Here is a 22,097-nt window from a genome sequence, read left to right as displayed (position 1 = left end):
CCGAGATGGCTTTTGTATGCATAGGTTACAAAAAAAGGGGAAAATTGGAAAACCTACAAAATGCTTTGTTTTTTAATGCCTTCATTAGGGACATTAAGCATCCTCTTAAGCATACTGGTAATGCTTCTTGTACACTTTATTCGTATGATAAACTTCAGCAAAAGGAATGATACTAAGAGGTATTTTCTTTAAACTTTAGTCACAGATGTATATGTAGTTTGCTTCCTTTTACATGCTCCTTTACCCCCTTTTTGGCAATTCTGTGGTAGGATAAGAATACCATACTTTAGGGTTTGTGATTGTTCTCCACATAATGTCCTGGAAAATGCCTCTCGGTTAGTCTTGTTTCAGTAGTGCTTGAAAATTGACCCAGGTCTCTCAGATTTTTTGCCTTGATGTTCTTCTAACAAGCAATAAGTTACTTTTCCTTGAATTTTTTTTTTCTGTCTAAGTTATTGTTAGATTCTGAATATTATAAAATATGCTTTCATTAGGTGATGTTGCTTCAGTTATGAACTGATAAATGTCCTTTGCACTTACTGCTCTGAAACTTGGTTTATCTAATATTGGGCTGTTTCCACTAACTTTCAGTGGTACGTATGTGAACTAGCCTCATTGCAATTTCAGTTGCAACAAAAGCATTTATATCCACAGGAGTTAAATCTGTCCACTAATGATAATATCTTGATCTTTTGAGTAAAGGCTGCTAGTTAGGTATTATAGAATACAAATGTATGTTTGATTCTTTAGCACCATAATCATATATTTCATCACAAAAAAAATTAGCAAAGCATTCATACAGAGTTGAAATTTTCAAATCCAACTACCTTGTGAAAGTCAGTATTGTTTCTTGTATTATTGAATTATTTGGAATTATTACCGTTTGATTTGACTTCAAATACACCATCATTGTCGTCCTTGTCATTATTGTAACCATCATCATTCTCACTTTCCAGCAGGTCAGGATCATCAAAATCATAATCAGATTCAAAATCAGAAACAAACAATATTTCCTTGATTTCTGTGAGTAAACCTTGGTGAAGAGTTAAGCCATCAGAAGGTTTCAAAGAATAAAAGGCTAAGGTAAAGTTAAAGAGAAAGCTAAAGGGCAAGCAGGTGGCTTATGAACATAAGCAAATATTCGTCTTTGATAAACGATATACCCTTGGCGAGTTTGAAGCTAATCCAAGGTAAATATTGTTTTGTATGACAAAATATGTAAATTGTAATAATAACATATAGTTATATATAGTTACATGTCAGTGTCACATGTCACAAAACCAAGAAGCCTGTTATAGGTAGGCTGCACCACTAACAAAACTTCCATCTCAGCAACGATGCTGCTTTGTTGAGAATTACGTTACTCGTACAAAAGATGTAATTCTAAATGGCAAAACTGTATCTTGCCATCACAAAACTATTTCATGATTCTAACTGTACATATGAAAATACCAAAAACTTACCAATTTCTGTTATACTGTATATGAGGAAATTTGTTAGCTTTGTACTTTTTGCCAATATATATAATATTGTCAGTATGCGGCAGCAGTATAGGACCAATTACATTGTCTGCAGGGGAGATAATGCTAATATTTTTTACATGGTGTGGAGTCAGTGGGTTTTTTTTGCAGTGAAGTACTACAGACTCTAGTTGACTTCAGTCATCAAATCACAGTTAAAGTGTGACAATATAAGAAAATATTAAGTTAGTTCTATGAATACTGTTAACTTTAAATTCTCTCAGATCTTATTTAACAAATTTTTTGGATAATGTGAGAATCAGCCAGAGGAAACAAAGACTTATCTTTTATCCTTGGAACTTTTCAAATTTTAGAATTGTAGACAAAAATTGTTACAAAAGCATCAAAGTCATCATATTATAAAATGCTAAGTTATGTCATGAATTTCATCATAAACTCTTAGCATTTTCTTTATGAACAAACTTCAAAACTTCATGGACCATGTGTACATAATTCTCATGGACAATATGAGAATCCATCAAAAAAGTTGTCTTTGAAGATTTTAGATCTTAAAGGGGAAAAAATTGTTACAAAAGCGTAGACGTTGTTTCATACTTTTTACCATAAATTGCACAGTCATGTTTTTGAATTTCATCATAAAATCCGTGCAGTTTCCTGCTGAACAAACTTATAGTTGTCACAGACTTTATTCGCCTAATTTATTATGCAGAAATATAATTTTCATCTATATTGAAACAAGCCTAGCTCTGATTTAAATGTGGAGATGAGTAGTCTTTACCTTAGCTTAGGCTAGTCTGTGTTAGTTCTTTATATATATATATATATATAGAGAGAGAGAGAGAGAGAGAGATTTGTTGCTTAATATATATATTTTTAGCAGTACAGTATGCTGTGTAGTATAGTGCAGTAGTCACTTAATTCAGGAAAAAAATAGTGTCACACTGACAGGAAGTACAGCACAGTATTGTAAGTGAAATATGTTAATAAAAGAGTTCAGTACAGTAAATGAGGCAGCACTGCACAGTGTCTTTGTTAGCAATACTACATACAGCCTAGCTGCTCTTTAAAACACTTAAAAATCTAGTCTTTTATTAACATTTTTGATACTTCAGTTGTTAAAGTGAATGGATGTTGACCTAACAGACATTAAATGGATTCAGTTGTAATTCCCTTACCCTCATCTTGCTACCTAATTGTGGATGATAGTCACAGTAGACTAGAAACACTTATCCATTATAATTACCTTCAAGTAGTGTGTGTTGCTTAATATATTTGAATATAAAAAAGTCACATGTATAAGTGATAAAAATTTATATTGCACACAGATATATCCTGTATCTGCTGATTAACTTGCCCATGGTCAGCTAGCTGCTGAAAGGAGTTGGGGGAGGGATTTTACCCACATGTTCCCCTTGTCCTGCCAGGTCGGCAACGTGACCTCCTCGTGGTTATGGTGACGCGGGTTCGTGTCCCGCGACCAGCAATCACAAGTCTCTTCAATTTCTTGCCTTTGGATGTTACGGCTTCGTAGTTACAAGCATATCCAAAAAAAAAACAGCAAAGAATTCGAGAAGTTAAGAGGGCATTGTGGCTATTAGAATTACATTTATATTGCACACACTTATACCCTGTATCTGCTGATTCACTTGCCCATGGTCAGCTGCTGAAAGGAGGGGGAACAGATTTTACCCACGTTCTCTTGTCCTGTTAAACATCCATCCATGTATCACCCTTTTGTACCCCCAGTCACTTGCCACCTCTTCACACTCAGTCTGAGCGTAGTCTTCTACTACCGCTTATTTCCCTTACAGCACTGTGCACTCCATTTCATTGTTCAAGAGGAAGTCTTCATAGACCCTTGCAGTGGCTCCAAAGCATGTTAGAAGTGAAAGTGGTATGTAAGCAAGCCCAAGAGGGATATGAGGTGTTTCCATTATTGGAAAAGGTAAAAGCCGTAGATATGATTGAAATAGAAGAAAAATCACTGCCTGGATTGGTTGGATATTCAACAAGAACGAATAATATGTTCGTAAAATTTTTTAACACGGGAAAACATTCATGAAAGTATTGCTATGGAGCCTGCAAGTGTGGAAGGTAGTCCACATTGCAGGATAAAGTGGTGTTAAAAACAGATGTAGATAGAGGATGTGGATAGAGTAAATGGTGAATGGAAACGTTGTAGATAGAGGATGTGGATAGAGTAAATGATGAATGGAAACGTTGTACAGTTAGTTCCCGGTTATTGGCGATCCGGTTTTACGGCACTTGTCTAGCAACAACGATAACTGGATTTTTGACGCTGATATGAGCCAATCTCTGCTTATCGGCACTGATCCTCACTTAACAGCGGCGCCGATATCCAGTTATCAGCACCGATAAGCAGGGATTTCGGGACTATTATCGCCGATTTTCGGTTATCATCACATCGTCAGGAACAGAACCCCCCGCCAATAACCAGGGACTGCCTATACAGCAGAAGGCCTTAACTCTCTATAAATAGTTGTGTGAAAAACTAATATTAAAGAGGGAACCAATCCTTTTACAGCCAGTAGGGATGCTTAAATTGACTGTAGAATTTGCATGTGTTGATGAAAAGGTTTCTAATATTTCCTGCAAAGTTAAAAGAAATAAAAAATGGAGGCTATGATCCCAGGCAAGTTTTCCAATTCTGATGAAACTGGACTGTGCTGAAAGGAAATGCCTGGCCGGACCTATATCCATCAAAGTGCTAAGCAAGGACTAGTCTTTCTTAAGCATAAAGGCAAACTCAGGTGCTAATGGCAGTGTGGCTGGTTGCATGATTCTTGGTGTTGTGTACCATGCGAAAAATCCCCATGCTCTGAAGAATGAAAACAGAAGCTTCTTCCTGTTTACTGGCAACACAATAGCAAAGTATGGATCACTGCAGTCTGTTGCCATTGAACACTCAGTGTGCAGGTTGTATTTTTGCCTCCTAACACAGCCTCTTGACCAAGGCATCATAGTGTGTCAAGGCCACATATACCCTATAGGTCTTCAACATGATATGAGCAGCTACTGATGCCAACCCTGATGTGAATGATATAGACTGCTGGAAGTTATTGACCATTGCAATGTATGGGGAGCAATGGATGAAATGAAGCCACAAATGGTAAATGTTTAGTAGAAGAAGTTTTCTAGTGTGGCTGTGAATGACTTCAAAGGCTCTTGACGGTGAAGTGCAGAGGATCATTTAATTGGTAAGACAGTGGAATGGGGACATGATTCATGACATTGTTTATCATCTTGAGAAGTATACAGGGTCAACAAACAAGAAATTGTAAGACCCTATTAACCATGTACTTTAAACGAGAAAAAAAAAAAACCAAAAAGCAAAATGAACACTTGAAAAGATGATTGAGGTATTTAATATAGAGCTAAAGATAAAATAAAGGATGATGAGCCATCCTTGGATCATATCATCAAAGCGACCTGTTTGACATGTGAAGCAAAGATACCACTAAAGCAGATGTATGGTGAACTCATAAGGCAAAGAAAACTATTGCCACTAACAATGTTCTTACAAGCAAAAGAAGTTTAAGAGAAATGTGTCCTCTTTTGCTCCTGATATTATTTATCTGTTGCCATCTTCTACTTTTGGGTCTCCTCTGCCTTTTCCAGGCCCTTAGGATAATCCTGATGACTCATCTGATGTTTGGTCATAAGGTCAATTGCCTGAATGCCTTCACAGCACCTATGCCATCATCCATCTTCATTCCATTATAATAGCCACTGTACAGTATCATTGCCATCATTATCGTCATGGTCAAATCACCATAGTACGAAGGGGGAAGCAATTGATGCTCTGAGAAGTACTAAAGCAGGATGTATAAACCCCTGGGGTAGGCTGCAGCAGAAAATGTAGGGGAAGGTTAAACAAAGCCCCTACTATGGCAGTAACACAGTTGACTTTGAATGGTTCCTTGATTCCAGTTACTATCCCAATCCCATTACCTTTCATACATGGTCAGTAGTTTTCAATCAGCTAATTTTGAGATTTGAGTACCATCATCCTCTCCATCTAAATTTTGATTAATGCGTTGGTGGGAAAATAAATCAAAATTTTTAAAACATACAAAATTATACTTGGATCCAAGTTCCCTCTTCTCAACTCTGCTTGTTTCACTTATCTAAAACATGAAGCAGTTAGTGACAGGGGTCTCCATATGTGCATCCTCAGTACTGGACTACCTGCTAACTTACTTACTTACTTACTCTTTTTTTTTTTTTTTTTTTTTCAAGGTCTAGGTGTCTAGGTTGTCATGGACCATAAAATTAGGCTAAATTATAAGTAACGGGCTTGTATGAGAAAAATTTTATTTTTAAAGAGTTAAAGTTTTATCTATCGGAATAACATTTTTTACACTTGAAACTAAATTTCTTAGCATAATGTAGTTTCAGAGCATTTTAATGATAATATCTCTCCTATTTGCAGGTACACAGGTTAAATCATTCAGAATACCCATAGACAAATTTAATATAGAAGCTGCTCTGGCAAAGGAGATGTTTGGTGAATTAGACCTAAATGTGAAGCCCAGTGCAGTTAAACCTAGGAGCAACTTAGGTGAAAATAAAAGTCCTGAGGGCCAAAAATCTGTTGCTTGTTCTAAGTCAATAGCTGATCTTAGTGCTGAAATATTTGGTGACTCAGAATTACCTGACTTAGAAGTGGACATCAAAGGTAAAAAAGCCTTATCGGCAACTCCAAAATTTATATCAGATTTTCAGCCATCTGTGTCATCCACACCCAATACAGTAACCAATAATAAAAAGATAGAGAGCCCAAGTGAAACTATTTTATTTGATGATTATAAAGTTAAAAACGAACCAAGAAATTTACTAAGAAAGAAGGTTATTTCAAAAGAGCCTAAAATGGATCAAAAAGTAGATGTTCTGTCCACACAAGTCAGTGGTAGTAGAAGTGTTGAAGTAAAACCCTTAAGCAAGTCTGAAGTAATGGTAGTAAAGACTAAAGTGCAGAAAGAAAATGTAAATGCAAATACAGTAAAAGATGTAGGAAAAGAAATAGAAGAAAAGAATAAAATTAGTCCAGAAAAGATACCTGTTGGTGAAGGAAGATCCAGACTTATTCAGGTGAAGAGTCCTGTTGGTATTCGTCAGGTTGTAGTATTAAATTCTGCTAAATCCACCGCAAAAGAAACATTGGTCAAAGTTATTGATCCTATCGACCCACCAAGAGAAGAAGATAGACTAACAGTGGCTCAGATATGTGCGAATGCTAAAAAGGAAGCTGCCATGAAAAGAAAGTTGGACCTCCAGAAGAAAAAGACTACTGATATAGACAGTGCAGGTTCAGAGATGACAGAATTCAAGAGTAATTCCGAAATAGTTGGAATGCAAATAAAGAATGTAAAAAATAAGGGAAAAATTGAGAAAATGTCAAAGACAGAGTTCTATAAAAAGGAACCCCCTCCAAAGATTGTAGATTTAGAAATGAAATTAGAAGATAGTGTACAGCTAAAGAAAAAAGAGGCTCAGAGAAAGCGTGAGGAGATTCAACGTAAAAGAGAGGAAATCTTGAGAAAGAGAGAGGCTATCAAACTCAGAAAAGAGCAACAAATGAAAGAAATTATGCAGATGAAAAGAGAAGAAAATCATGAACAATCTGAGCAAGAAAATAAAATTGAAAAGCCAGTTCAGAAGGTTAAGACCATCTCCGTATCGGTAAAGAATTCTGCTCCTGAATCTCAACGAAGTAGTAGTAACAGTAATCAGGAAGCTCTTGGCAAAAGAGAAGTTCAAGTTATTGTACAATCAAACAAAGGCCATGGACTTCAGAGAGCAGAATCTGTTGAATTTCTCTCAAAGGTCAAAGGACAGATGACCAGTCCAAGAAAACCACCTTTAGAAATAGTTCAGAAGAATAAGGTCAAGATTCCAATAACAAAAAATGAGTCGACTTCAAAGAAGCCTGTTAGAAAAGAACCAGTTATGACTACAAAAACCAAGAAAGTAGAAGAGCATCCAAAACCTGTTGCACCTGTTGAGGAGTCACCAGTACGCCGTAGTGGTAGAGCCATTAAGAAGAAAACCTTTGGAGATGAAATGTTGACATTTGACCTTAAAGAAGAAAAAACTCCTGATGGTGAGGGGGATTCTGGATCAGAGGAAGAACCAGAAAGCGAAGACGAGGTAAGTCAGATTGAAGAAATATAAGACTACATTTGTTTTATCACATCCCCATTAATCATGCATTGCCTTGCTTTTGTAGACATGGAAATTGTAGTCACACTAACTTGTCGGTTAAGGATTAGGTTTCACTGCTCATGTCCACTTGTTCTTATGATGCAGTGGTTACTTTACTTGTGAAGTTTGTTGAATCAACTTTTTTTTAAACATCTGACTTACCTGGTAGTTATATATATAGCGTAAGTCTCTGACCCGCGGCAGAATTTCAAAACTCGCGGCAGTCGCCGATGGGTAGTCAGGTGTACCACCTGTGCGCCCTCTACCCAGGTACTTGGAACTATTCCAACTATTCCTCAGATCTTCCCTGCCGCCGTACCGGTTGCATCGTTAGGAATTTCACTCGTTTGGCCCGTGTTTTTTCAGAGAGTTTTTTGGTGAAGTACACTTTGGCTTTGGCTTTTGCTTGTTTTTTGGATTTGCTTTGGATTTTCTTGACTCTTTTAGATATTGTTTGGTTTTGACCCTTGCTCGTTTTGATCTCTCTTACGATTTTCCTTTTCCAAGATGTCTGACTCTGCTTCGAGTGTGAGAATGTGTGTGAGGGGATGTAAAACCCGGCTTGCTAAAGCCACGTTAGATCCCCACTCGATTTGTGTAAATTGCAGAGGTAAGAATTGTGAGTTAAAGGACAGATGTGATGAATGTTTGGGTTTATCAGAGAAAGAGTGGATGGTTTACTATCGCTATGTTTGAAGCTTGAAAGAGATAGGATCAGAAGAGCCGGGAGTAGTAGATCTCGCTCTTCTAGAGATAGTCAGGGAGTTGACAATTCTCCTATTATTAACAATCCTGCTATTCCTTCCCCAGTAGTGGTAGTTCCAGACCCCCCACTGACACTGATAATGAGCCTACCTTGAAGGATATGATGACGGCCATTCAAACCTTTGGACAAAGGGTGGAATCCCTCGCAAGAGACAGAGAGGATTTGTGGTCGAATGTGAGAGATCTTAAACACTCAAGTGGAAATAAAAGTGCTAGTGTTGTGGAGGGTGCGATTGCTTGGTCCTGTCGTGCTCCTAGTCCTAGACCTCTTCCAAGCTCACCAACCCCTGTGAGAAGGAATGTCGACAGACGAAGGGAGGCGAGAGGCTTTAGCTACTGAGCAGTCGTCCCCTCGAGCGTACCTGTTGACGCTTCCCAGGATGCTCGCCCTCGCCATAGGAAAGGCGAGGTTAAAGTGTTTTCATCCTCGTCGGAAGACACAGTTCCCAGACGGGGCTGGCGTCATACGTCCATGTCTAGACCCCTCAAGAGAAAACTTTCTCCTGTGAAGCGGCGTCGGGAAGTGACGCTTCCTACTCCAGGATGTAGTCATTGGAGCAGTCCAGAGCGTTCCCCTCTTATCTCTGACGATTGCTCTCCGGTGAAAAGCAGACATATGTTGTCACACGGGCGGCCGTCTGCTTCCGCTGAAGATGAAATGAGATCAGAAGCGTCCCCGGAACGTCATTTCCAACGTCTCAACGCAGAGAAAGAATTAGTAGCTGATATGGCGGCTCCCCCTGTCGATCCTCAACAGCAGGTAGCTCTGCAAATCAGTCTAATTCAAGACATGCAACGGAAACGCTCTTCCTTGATTCAAGTCTCACAACCTGCAGAAAAGACAGATGCAGATTTTCGTCCACCGATGGCTGTATCGTCACCCTGAGGAAGCTTTTGACCGATGTCGCACAGGCGCCAGTTCTCAAGTGACTTCAGGGTGCTGCGGACAGCGAACGTAGGGAAGAATGTTTCTCCAATTCAAGAGGTCCCAATCATTATCGTCAGCCTGAGGAAGCTTTTGACAGATGTCGCACAGGCGGCCAGTTCTCAAGCGACCTTAAGGTTTGGCGGGACAACGAATGTCAAGAGATTGCACGGCAGGCGTCGAGATTCTGGACGCCAGGACGTCCAAGTGGCTGGACGCCAGAACATAGTTCATCAGGACTTTGGACGCCAGGCGTCAAGAAGTTGGACGCCAGGACGTCAAGCGTCATGAGGCTGGACGCCTGGACGTTAAGCTGCAAGAAGATGGACGCCAAGACGCCAGGCGTCAAGAGACTGGACGCCAGGACACCGAGCGTCAGCATGATATTTTGAAAGACGTCGCTACTTCAGTCTTCGGACAATCAGAAGAAGAAAATGAGGATATCCCGCAGTCTCCTGTGGATCTTATTGAAGAGATTTCAAAAGAAGACAATATTAAAGGCCAGCAACTTTCATCGGACCTGAAAAGGCTTATGAAACTATTTTCGGAAGTTTTTCCAGAGAATTTTATCCCGACTGCTCCTCGTTCCCCACCTTCAGAATTTACTCTTGGGAAAGGCGTCTAAGGGGGCAGCATTTACGAAGATGGTTTTGTCCCGCTCGTCTAAGAGAGCGCTTAAAATGATGAGTGAGTGGATGCTTTTGAAGAAAGAACAAGGAAAGACGGCCTTTGCTTTTCCTCCAGCCAAACTAGCTTCAAGGTCTAGCATTTGGTATCAAACTGGAGAATCGTTCGGCCTTGGAATACCTGCCTCTTCCCAGGGAGACTTCTCGAATCTTGTTGACTCTTCTCGTCGAGTGGCAATGGGGAGAACGAAGTTTTGTTGGTCAACATCAGAATTGGACCACCTCCTCAAAGGAATTTTTAGGGCCTTTGAGGTCTTTAATTTTCTGGACTGGACCCTGGGAGCTTTAGGAAGAAAGATGGAATTATTCAACACGACTGACATCAAGAACTCAGATATCTGATGTCGTGTATGGATAAAGGGATCAGAGATGGTGCCAACGAATTAGCAGTGCTTTTCTCAGCGGGAATCCTGAAGAAAAGGGCCCATCTTTGCTCTTTCCTGACTAATGGGGTCACGTCCAGTCAAAAATCTGAACTGATTTATCCCTCCTTTTCTTCTCACCTCTTCCCTCAAGACTTAGTAAAAGAGGTCTCTGCATCCTTGGCCCAGAAAACCACACAAGATCTGATATCGAAAACAGCAAGGAAAGTCCTACCAACGACTTTCACCACTAAAAAGAGTAAGGCTGAGGCTCCTGTGTTTCAGGTATCTCAGCCCTTTCGTGGTCGGCCCTTAGGTAGAGGTTCCTCTAGAGCGGGTAGAAGAACTTCAACGAGAAGTGGCTCTAGACAGGGAAGAAGCAGGACCTGACTATCTTCTCCTGCAGGCAGCGGTAGGTGCCAGGCTTTCCAACTTCTGGCAGGTATGGAAGAAAAGAGGAGCGGATCTTTGGTCCATTCAACTACTCAAGGATGGGTACAAAATCCCTTTCCTAAGAAAGCCCCCCTTTAGCAGACAAACCAATAGATCTGTCGCCCAGATACAGAGACGAATCCAAGGCACAGACGATTCAACAGCAAGTTTCCATATTATTGCAGGAGAACGCAATAGAGAAAGTACGAAATCTGGATTCACCAGGGTTTTACAACTGCCTTTTCCTGTTTCCCAAGAGCTTGGGGGGGGGGGTGGAGACCAGTACTGGACGTGAGTGCCCTCAACGTCTTTGTACAAAAGACGAAGTTCACCATGGAGACAGTAAAATCAGTGTTAGCAGCAGTCAGACAACACGACTGGATGGTTTCCTTGGATCTTCAGGATGCATATTTTCACATCCCTATCCACCTGGGCCCAAGAAATAACAGAGATTCGCCTTCAAGGAAGAGGTATTCCAGTTTCGGTCTCTTTGCTTCGGCCTAAACACTGCGCCCCAAATATTCACGAGACTGATGTCAAATGTAGCGGGAATGCTGCACACGAGAGGCATCAGGGCCTCTCTGTATCTGGACGACTGGCTCCTCAGAGCTCCTTCCTTCAATCGCTGTCTGGAGGATCTTCAAACGACAATCTGTTTATCAGAGGAACTAGGACTTCTGGTAAACAGACAGAAGTCTCAACTAATTCCATCCCAAGAGATCCTGTACCTTGGGATGAGGATTCAGTCTCAGGGTTTTCGGGCTTTTCCGTCACCATCAAGGATGGAACAGGCCTTGGTAAAACTACGGGACTCTCTGGGGAAACAGACGTGCTCAACGAGGGAATGGATGAATCTACTAGGGACCCTTTCCTCGCTAGAGCAGTTTGTTTCCTTAGGAAGAGTAAACCTTCGCCCACTCCAATTCCACCTCAATCGTTATTGGAGCAGAGAAAAAGGGTTAGAGACAGAGTGTATCCCCATTTCAGAGACAATGAAACAATGCCTTCAGTGGTGGAACGACCCAGTCAAGCTTCAGGAAGGCCTTTCATTAAAACAGAGGAACCCAGACCTAGTGTTGTTCTCCGACGCGTCGGACTTGGGGTGGGGAGCAACATTGGGAAAAATGGAGGTATCGGGATCCTGGACCAGAGGGCAAGAGAAGCTCCACATAAACCAAAAGGAGCTGACTGCAATATTTCTAGCCCTCAAAGAGTTCGAGCACTCAGTTCAGGACAAAGTCGTGCAGGTCAACTCCGACAACACGACGGCATTGGCCTACATCAACAAGCAAGGCGGAACCCACTCCAGGTCGTTGTACGAGATGCCGAGGCAACTCCTTCTCTGGGCGAAAGAGAAGAATGTGACTTTATTGACACGGTTCATTCAAGGGGAAAGGAATGTGAGAGCAGACAGTCTGAGCAGGAAAGGTCAAGTCCTGGCAACAGAGTGGACTCTTCATCAAGACGTCTGCAGAGATTTGTGGCGGATTTGGGGACGTCCATGCATAGACCTCTTCGCCACAGCACAAACGAAGAGGATGGAGATGTACTGCTCTTCCGTACCAGATCCCGAGGCAACGTACATAGATGCGTTCCTTTTAAATTGGTCCAACCTAGATGTTTATGCTTTTCCCCCGTTCAAGATTATAAACAAAGTCATTCAGAAGTTCGTGTCCCACGAGAGCACCAGGATGACTCTAGTGGTCCCCTTTTGGCCGACAAGAGAATGGTTCACAGAGGTGTGGGAATGGATAGTGGACACACCGAGAAGTCTGCCTCTAAGACCAGATCTACTCAAACAACCCCACTTGGAAAGGTATCACCAAAACCTCCAAGGTCTACAGCTGACTGCCTTCAGACTATCGAAAAACTCGCAAGAACTAGAGGGTTGTCGAAGGAGGCAGCTAGAGCGATCGCAAGAGCAAGGAGGTCATCTACCATCAAGGTGTACCAATCCAAGTGGGATATTTTTAGAGGATGGTGTAAGGACAACTCCGTTTCCTCTTCCAGTACCTCTGTGACCCAGATAGCAGATTTTCTTCTTTATCTCAAGAGGATACGTAACTTTTCAGCCTCGACTATTAAGGGATACAGGAGCATGTTGGCAGCTGTCTTCAGACACAGAAACTTGGATTTCTCTGCCAATAAGGATCTCCAGGATCTTCTTAGATCATTTGAGACTACTAAGGAGAAAAGGCAGAACTCACCAGCGTGGAACCTAGACGTGGTCCTAAAGTTTCTCATGTCTGCTAGGTTCGAACCTTTACAAGAGATTTCATTTAAAGATCTCACCATGAAGACTCTGTTTTTGGTTTGCTTAGCAACTGCTAAACAAGTCAGTGAAGTACATGCCTTCAATAAAACTGTCGGTTTTAGGAACGGCAAAGCTATCTGCTCTCTACAACTGGGGTTTTTAGCTAAGAATGAACGTCCTTCACAACCCTGGCCCAAGGCGTTCGAGATTACAAATCTGGCAGAGATCACAGGTGAGGAGTTAGAGAGAGTCCTGTGTCCGGTAAGAGCTCTGAGAGCGTACCTGCAAAGGACGAAAGATTTACGAGGCAAGTTAGAGGCGCTTTGGTGTTCAGTTAAGAAGCCCTCTCTGCCAATGTCAAAGAATGCGTTATCCTTTTTCATAAGGCAGTTGATAAGGGAAGCTCATTCAGAATGTAGTGAGGCGGACCTCAAGCTTCTAAAGGTTAAAACCCATGAGGTCAGGGCAGTTGCAACCTCTGTAGCCTTTAGACAGAATAGGTCCCTACAAAGTATCATGGATCTACCTTCTGGAGAAGCAAGTCAGTGTTTGCCTCACACTACTTGAAGCAAGTACAAACGCTCTATGACGACTGCTATACACTGGGACTGTTTATAGCAGCTAACTCAGTAGTGGGAGAAGGGACTACCCCTGCAATCCCATAAAACAATATCCTTGATTCTTGCCTTGGAATGGTTGAAATTTTATGGTTGTTTGTGGAGATTGGACGCAGTCTTCCACAATCATTGATTTTAGTCAGGTGATCATTTTGTTCCTTGGTGGCTCCCGGAACAAGGTATTATAGGTTGTCTGTCACATAGAGGTTGGTACACCGGTTGGCAGCTCCTAGAGGTCTTCAGCCCCCTGAGTGGATCGCTGGACCTCTTAAGGAAAGCAGACATAATGAGGGGGAGTTCATTGAAGTCAGCTTCCTTAATCCAGGTAAGAACCTTAAGTTGGTTTATTAACCCTTAAGCAAAATTCCAACGATGTTGGCTGTCTCTGACCCTCCACCAAAGGTGTCAATCAGCTATATATATAACTACCAGGTAAGTCAGATGTTTAAAAATGATATTTTCATAATAAAATAAATTTTTGAACATACTTACCTGGTAGTTATATATAATTAAATTCCCACCCTCCTCCCCTCTAGAGACTAGGGGCATGGAAGATCTGAGGAATAGTTGGAATAGTTCCAAGTACCTGGGTAGAGGGCGCACAGGTGGTACACCTGACTACCCATCGGCGATTGCCGCGAGTTTTGAAATTCTGCCGTGCGTCAGGGACTTAAGCTATATATATAACTACCAGGTAAATATGTTCAAACATTTATTTTATTATGAAAATATCATGTTACTTTTTTTTTTTTTTTTTTTTTTTTTTTTTCTTCTTTCTTCTTCTTCTTCTTCTTCTTCTTCTTCTTCTTCTTCTTCTTCTTCTTCTTCTTCTTGGAAAAGGTTGAGAAAATTCATGGGGTGTTTTGTTTGGTTCAGTGGAAAGTAACAAATATGATCCTCAGATTCAAACACAGCAGTCTCCACTACAACAGCTTTAGACTCATTAGATATATAAGAGCCAAGCAGCAAAATATATTTTCTGAGTTCGTCCCTGTGTCACCCGGTGAAATTCCTTTCTTGCACGAATTTCAAGGTATAAATATTGCTAAATATACCAGAGAAAAAAGCTATCAGGAATGCTGGGGTTACTACCCCCAGATCGAGCGCCTTCTTATACCAGGAAGGCGTCGGTATGGATAAGGGTGAGTGAAGAAATCACAACCACAGAACCACACTCGAAAGACATCCCAATGGCAAAATCCCTCGGAAGAGCGGAGAGCCGTACCAGCTCCCAGCATGTCGTCGAGCAGCTTTACTGTATCCAAGTTAAGTACCATCTTATTGTGGGGTTTTTATGATAAGTTTGGCTGTTTCAGCCCGTATTTATTATTTATACGTGGTTCTGTTATGACGCTACGGCGTCCCCTAGTCAGCCATGTCAACCGCGAGGACTTCTCTTTGTCGATTACATTGCTTATCGTTATTTCCCCTAGGATTCATCCTGGTGGCGTTTCCTAGGCTGGGTTTTTTCGGTGTTTCTCTAATGATAATTTTGTTGAACCGCATCATTAGGGTTCCTGCATTTGGGTTCCCGTCATCTTCCCGCTTAAGTAACTCCCCAGGATGTTTCCCCTTGGACAGTTATAGCTTTATAATTATTATAGTTATTATTTTGCTTGTGCTTGACGTCATGTTTTCAACTGCTTAGAATTATTAATTGTTACCGTAGGGGCGTCAGGTACAGTTTTCCTGTTTACTTCCTGTTGCTTCTCTCGGTTAGGCTACGCGCCTAGCACAAGCACAAGATTATTTTATTGTTTAATGTATATATGATGGAGATTTATTATTATTCTGGTTAACTTCCCTTGTGTGGGGTTTCCTATATCCTGCCTAGTGTATGTTAGGCTTTTTTTTTTGCGCTTTGGCCTCCTGCTCTCCCTTTCACCCTGGGTTAGGTTAGGCGAGCGGAGGGGATCAGCAGGTAGAGGGAGTTTCTGTGGTTGTTCCATCCACTGACCGTTGTTTGGGTTGTGGAGTGAGACCCCATTGTCCTCCCCTTCTTTACGGAGGGGTTGAGGTTTTTTCTGTGGGTGTGTCTCCTCCATGCTTTTATAGCATTCCCCTTTCTTTCGGCTCTGGTTGGTCTTCGCACGGGAATTTCTCTCCTGTTGTTTCCTCATCCCTCCCTTTCCTTCTCCCCTTTTTATTTCATAGGCTACCTCTATGTGTGGGGTGAGAGTATGGAGGCCTTAGGTCGCTATTCCTTTCCCTTTCCTTCGGGGTAGGCCATGATCTCTCCAAGCTGGTATTATTTACCTAAGCGTGGTTGTGTTTACAGTTGAGCAGGTGAAGGCATCTTCCCCAGTCTCCTGTTTTCCTCTGCTCTGGCCTACTCCCCTTCCTTACCCCACCAACCCCCCTCCCCTTCCTACCCTGGTCTACCCTGGGTCCAGCTCTTTGTCATCTTCTCGCTATGGGTGACGTTGGTGTCCGGACGACCACCCCGAGTTGTTGGATCTTCCTGGTGGAGGGATTCGCTCCCTCCCAGGGCTGGTCCCAGATGGCATTTTTCTTGGCTCAGTGTCTCGTTAACCTGCTCTCCTAGGATCGAGCAGGTTTTCGAACATTCTCAGGGTTACTTTTTTCTCAGCCTTGTCCCGCGTTCGCTCCGGCGTTCGGGATGCTCTAGTTGGGTTGACTGGCGCTTACACCTGCCCTTGTGGATCTGTGGTGTTTTGTAGCCTCACCCTTCTATTGTTCTCTAGCGGTAGAGGCTTGGGATCCCCGGAGGGGGTGGTGCCGGACTCCGGGGAATGCTGATTTTTATGTCATTGTTAACCGATTATGTTACCATCCTCTGTATATATATGCATTTATTTTGTTCCGCATTTGGGGCTCATCCCGCGTTGGATATATATTTGTTTTCTTGTTATTGTTATCAGAGTCCGGTGATCCTACCCTTCCTGGTTCTGCCGTTTATTCCCGGCATCCCTTGTGGTAAGGGTCCTGTTGACTCGGCTCTCGTTCTGCGGAGTATTCCGGCAGTCGAGGGGCTTCTTGCTTACCTTAAATTTAAGTTACTTTTTCTGGCAGGCCCGTCTCTGGCGGGTTTTTCATTCCGCCGGAGTGCTCCGGCAGTACAGTTTGAAAATACCTGTGCCTGCTTAGTTTAAGTTTCTTAGAGTGGTAGGTTCATATACTGTTCACACTTACAGACTGTTCGTTGTGAGGAGCCCGGATGTACCGCCACCCTCCACCAACCGGGCATGTGGTGTGTCGGACCCACGCTGGCTGTGCGGTCCGGCTTGATGACCTGATCGTCTGGCATCCGGAAGGCTGTGAGGTTTGCTTCGCGCTCTGTGGATGCATCCAGGACTAGTCGGTAAGCTGCTTACTTTCGTTCTTCACGTTAGTTACAGTTTGCTATGTTGTCATATCTTGTGTTGTAGCGCTTATATATTTTACAGTATATTAGCCCTTCCTTGATTCCCTTCGCCCTTTCAGGCCGACGAGTCCTCCAAGAAGGAGGCCCTAGAGTGTCTCCGCGCCTGGGTGGCTGGGTTCGGGAGGAACGTTCCGTCGGGGAAGCCCTACGTCCTCGACAGGAAGCTGAGGGACTTGCTCTACCCCGGCGCCCGGATCGCTGCGGCCGTACCAGCTGATGTGGCCGCACCCATCATCGAGCAGATCCGGGTCGTGACCAAGCCACTACAAGAGGACCCCCTTTACGCGGAGGTTTCGGAGGACGTCGCCGCTCTGGATTTGGACCTGGAGCCCATGAATACCGAGCAGGACTAGGAGGTAGGTAGAGAGGTAAGTGAGGCAGTGGGGGCGGGCGCCCTTTTTGATTCCCCTTCATCCTATGTATCTTCTTTCCAGGGCTTTCGCTTAAATCTTCTATCTTGAGGGACAGCGCTCAGTCTACTTTCCCCAAGTTGAAGAAGTCGTGGAAGGCGAAGGGCTTCAAGTCCTCGTCTTCCCGCAAGACATCCCCTTTCCCCCCGTCGAAGCCAAAGGTTGCTGAACCTGTGGCCTCCGGGAGCAAACCAGGTACCTCGGGCAAAGGAGCGAGTAAGAGGGTGGCCAGGCCCAGCCCTCCTCTCCAGCCTGCCTTTGACCCTGAGGCATTTGCTGGGATGTTGTTAGAGAGGTTCTCTACGGAGGTAGAGGCCAAACTTTCTAAGTTGACGGAGAGGCTTCAGAGTCAGGAGACTCTTCTTGCTGATATGGCACGCTCCGGTGGGGCCGGACCACACTATCAGATCCCTGACACTGCTACCCTCCCTCCTTTTGATGTAGGGAACCCATGGCGTTTTGCTCTTCGTGCTATCCGGCATGAAGACACCTTGACCATTGAAGGTCTAGGTACCAGGCGTCTAGAGGAACTGGAGTTCTTCCCGGCTGATCTCTTGCCCCCTACCCAGGCTTCAAGTTAGGCTGACGGAGGAAGCCTGGGCACGCTCAGACAAGGTCCCTAAGGAGACGGTGATCTTCCCTAGGGATCAGGCGCAATCTGCTCTCTTGGCGCACCTTTTCCGAGTGGTGGGCAGAGAACACGAAGTTGACCCCCTTCAAGGGCAACTTCACTATGTTTTCTCTCGGGGATAAGCTGCCCACTCCCTGCCTGAACAAGGTTGCTATCGCAACTGCTCAGGCTTGCTTGGATGGCAAACCCTTGCCTCAGCTTCGGGAATCAGGTCCTACGTCTCTGATCTTCCCAGGGGTGACGAGTTCTGGAAAGAGCGCCCGTCCACATTTACTGTCGGTAAATTGGGCGATTGCGTCAAACCAGTTCAGCGAGCAGCTTCCTAAGCTTCCGGAAGCTCTCCTGAAGGCTGAGTTCGAGGCACGGTGTCGGTTGAGCCGGTCTTTGAACTCGCTGTGCCTGTCAGAAGCGACCGCCGTCTCCTTTGCAGAGGAGCCATTGTTTCAGGTTCTGACTAAATCCCTGTTAGCAGGGTTCCAGTCGGACCTGTACGACTTCATGGTGGCAAAGATGAACTGCCGTAAGTTCATCTTCGCTGATGCCACCATTCGTCATGAGCCTAACAGACTCATGAAGAGTTCTTTCTGGGGAGACGATCTTTTCCCAGAAGGAGAAGTCTCCAGTGTCCTGGGCGAAGCAACCAGGGCTAACCAGAGTCTGCGCTCCCGGTGGGGTATCTCCGCCTTTAAGCGGAAGACCCCTGAGTCTAGCGGTTCCCAGAATAGGCCTGGGAAACGTTATAGAAAGCACAGGAGACCACAACACCAGACGGTTGTTCAGGCAGTTCCGGTCTCGACGGTGAACCAACCGTCCACCCCAAGGCTCAACCCCAACAGTATGTGCTGGTTCAACCAGCCCAATCCCTTGTTGCGCCCCACGCACGTCTCCTGCACGCACAACCCCTACCTATGAAGGCCGTGGGGTCTTAATAGGAGCGCAAGGGGGAGGGGTAGAGGTCGAGCCCCCTACAGAGGCAGGGCTGGATCCGTCTCCCGGGGGAAAAGTGGCTGCGGTAGAGGAAACAAACCTGCTTCCTCCCACTGAGACCAGTCAGGTAGGCGGACGCCTATACTGGTTCAGAGACCAGTGGTCCTTCAGTCCTTGGGCACACAGCATTGTGTCCAAAGGCCTGGGTTGGAGCTGGATCAGGGACCTCCTCCCCTGACCAGGTTTTATCAACCCTCCTCCAAAGCCCTACAGGACTTTGTGACGGAGCTTCTCAACAAGAGAGCAATAAAGAAAGTGAGGCACCTCAAATTTCAAGGCAGGCTGTTCACTGTCCCCAAGAAAGATTCCGGCCAGCAAAGAGTGATTCTAGATCTGTCGCGTCTAAATCTCTACATACAATGCGACAAATTTCGCATGCTTACAGTTGCTCAGGGCACGGACTCTACTGCGCGTGGAGCCATCACCACCTCTATCGATCTTTCAGACGCTTATTATCACGCCCCGGTTTGCGGAACTTCTCTCCCTTCCTGGGTTTCAGACTAGGGAAACAGGCCTACTCCTTCAGGGTCATGCCTTTCGGGCTCAATATAGCCCCCAGGATATTCATAATGGCTGGCGGAAACAGTTGTTCAGCAGCTACGGTCCCGGGGATCTCCTAGCAGCATACCTGGACGATTGGATAATCTGGGCCCCAACCCCACAGGAGTGCCGGAAGGCTACAGCCATAGTGATCGAGTTCCTGGAGTCATTAGGCTTTCAATTGAACAGGAGAAGTCCCGCCTGACTCCGAGTCTCGGTTTCAGTGGCTGGGTCTCCAGTGGGACCTAGCCTCGTACAGGCTATCCCTCCCGCCGGCCAAGCGGAGGGAGATAACCGCTGCTACCAGAAAATTTCTGAACGGCAAAGCAGCATCCCGCCGGTCTCGAGAGGATTCTCGGCTCTCTTCAGTTTGCTTCAGTGACAGACCTGCTCTTGAAAGCAAGACTAAAAGACATAAACAGAGTGTGGCGGAGACGAGCCAATGTCAGGCTCAGAGACAGAGTCTCTTCAATCCCGCAAATCTTGAAGACAAGGCTTCGACCATGGTCCACAGTCAAAGGCCTTTCGAAGTCTGTTCCCCTTCAATTTCCCCCCCCCAGCTCTGGTAATCCACACAGACGCTTCATTAAGCGGCTGGGGAGGGTACTCACCAAAACAAAAAGTACAAGGGACATGGTCTATAATGTTTCGACAGTTCCATATAAACACCTTGGAAGCTATGGCAGTGTTTCTAACTCTGAAGAAACTTTGCCCCGCCGGCCAGATTCACATCAGGCTGGTGTTAGACAGCGCCGTGGTGGTTCATTGCATAAACAGGGGCGGCTCCAAATCGAGTCATGTAAATCAGGTGATGTTAGCTATCTTCTCCCTGGCGAACAAGCACGGCTGGCATCTGTCAGCCACCCACCTAGTGGGGTGCGGAACGTGGTGGCGGATTCTCTGTCCAGAACTACTCCATTGAGACGGAGTGGTCTCTGGACGGGAATCGCTTCAATTGATCTGCCGCCAGGTTCCGGGACTCCAAGTGGATCTGTTCGCCACAGAGAGCAATCACAAGCTTCCCTGTTATGTGGCTCCCAATCTGGACCCCCATGCCTCACGCCACGGACGCAATGACCATAGATTGGAACAATTGGGAGAGGATCTACTTGTTTCCCCAATAAACATGTTGAAAGTACTGCACAAACTCAGGTCATTCAAGGCCAACTAGCCCTGGTAGCCCCCATTACATTAAGAGCAACTGGTTCCCTCTGCTTCTGGAGCTCAAGTTACACGGTGTCATCAGATACCCAAACCCAGACTGACCCAAGTAGTACAAACCAAGACTGTGTCAGCTTCCTTAAAAATTCAGAACGCCCTGGTTTTATGGACTTTATAAAATTTGCTGCTAAAAAGGGAGCAAACATTGACCCCGTTAACACTCTGTTTCTAGAATCTGATAAGAGAGATTCTACTCTCAGGCAATATGATTCAGCAGTCAAAAAATTAGCATCTTTTTTGAAGGCATCTGAAGCTCAGACTATGACTACTAACCTAGCGGTTACCTTCTTTAGATCATTGTTTGAAAAAGGCCTATCTCCGGCCACTATTACTACAGTTAAATCAGCCTTGAAGAAGGTATTTTTGTATGGTTTTAAGATTGACCTTACAGATTCATACTTTTCCTCCATCCCTAGAGCATGCGCCCGTTTGAGGCCGGTAACACGCCCACATTCTGTTACCTGGTTCCTGAACGATGTTCTAAAATTAGCCTCTGATATTGATAACTCAATGCTCTTATCTGGATCTGTTAAGGAAGACCTTGTTTCTGATTAGCTTAGCTTCAGGTGCCAGAATCTCAGAGCTATCTGCTCTCTCTAGAGGTGATGATAACATTGATTTCCTCCCGTGGAGAAGTTCTCCTTTCCCTGATCATAGGTTCCTAGCTTAAAAATGAAGACCCTCAGGACAGGTGGTCCTCCTGGAAGGTGGTGCCTCTTCCACAGGACCGGTCCTTATGCCCAGTCTTTACCTTAAAGGCTTACTCACTTACAAAGAACTCCTCAGTGTATGTCGGGTCCTCTCTTTATCAGGGAAAAAGGTGGAACTCTTTCCTTGAATGCTATAAGACAGCAAATTCTGTATTTCATTAAACAGGCCAACCCGGATTCAGTTCCTAAGGTTCATGATATCTGTGCGGTAGCTACCTCTACTAATTATTTTCATAATATGGATTTTGCTGAACTTACCAAGTATACGGGATGGAAATCACCTCTAGTGTTTAAACGCCACTATCTAAAATCACTTTTCGAAGCTCTGAAATTCTCTACAGTGGCTGTGGGGAGTGTCATCCCCACCTTAATTATCCTTAACCCTTATCCGTTCCCCGCCCGCCTGCCTCATTTATTTCTCTGCCTGTTCTCCTGGATCAATCATGCCTCACTGCCTTGCTCCTCA

At 44.3% G+C, this 22,097-nt stretch overlaps 1 protein-coding gene across 4 annotated transcripts in view; it reads left to right on the top strand.

Moving 5' to 3' along the window:
- pps (protein partner of snf) overlaps nucleotides 1-22,097 on the top strand; it is a 283,257-nt gene that overhangs the window by 121,547 nt on the left and 139,613 nt on the right. For all 4 annotated transcript variants that reach the window (XM_067127353.1, XM_067127351.1, XM_067127352.1 and 1 more), the window contains exon 7: nucleotides 5,935-7,652. In XM_067127353.1, coding sequence (XP_066983454.1) covers nucleotides 5,935-7,652 — 1,718 coding nt within the window. The remainder of the gene's footprint in view (nucleotides 1-5,934; nucleotides 7,653-22,097) is intronic.

Source organism: Macrobrachium rosenbergii, chromosome 25, assembly GCF_040412425.1.
Source record: "Macrobrachium rosenbergii isolate ZJJX-2024 chromosome 25, ASM4041242v1, whole genome shotgun sequence".
Taxonomy (NCBI): domain Eukaryota; kingdom Metazoa; phylum Arthropoda; class Malacostraca; order Decapoda; family Palaemonidae; genus Macrobrachium; species Macrobrachium rosenbergii.
This window is presented reverse-complemented; position numbering and strand designations above follow the sequence as displayed.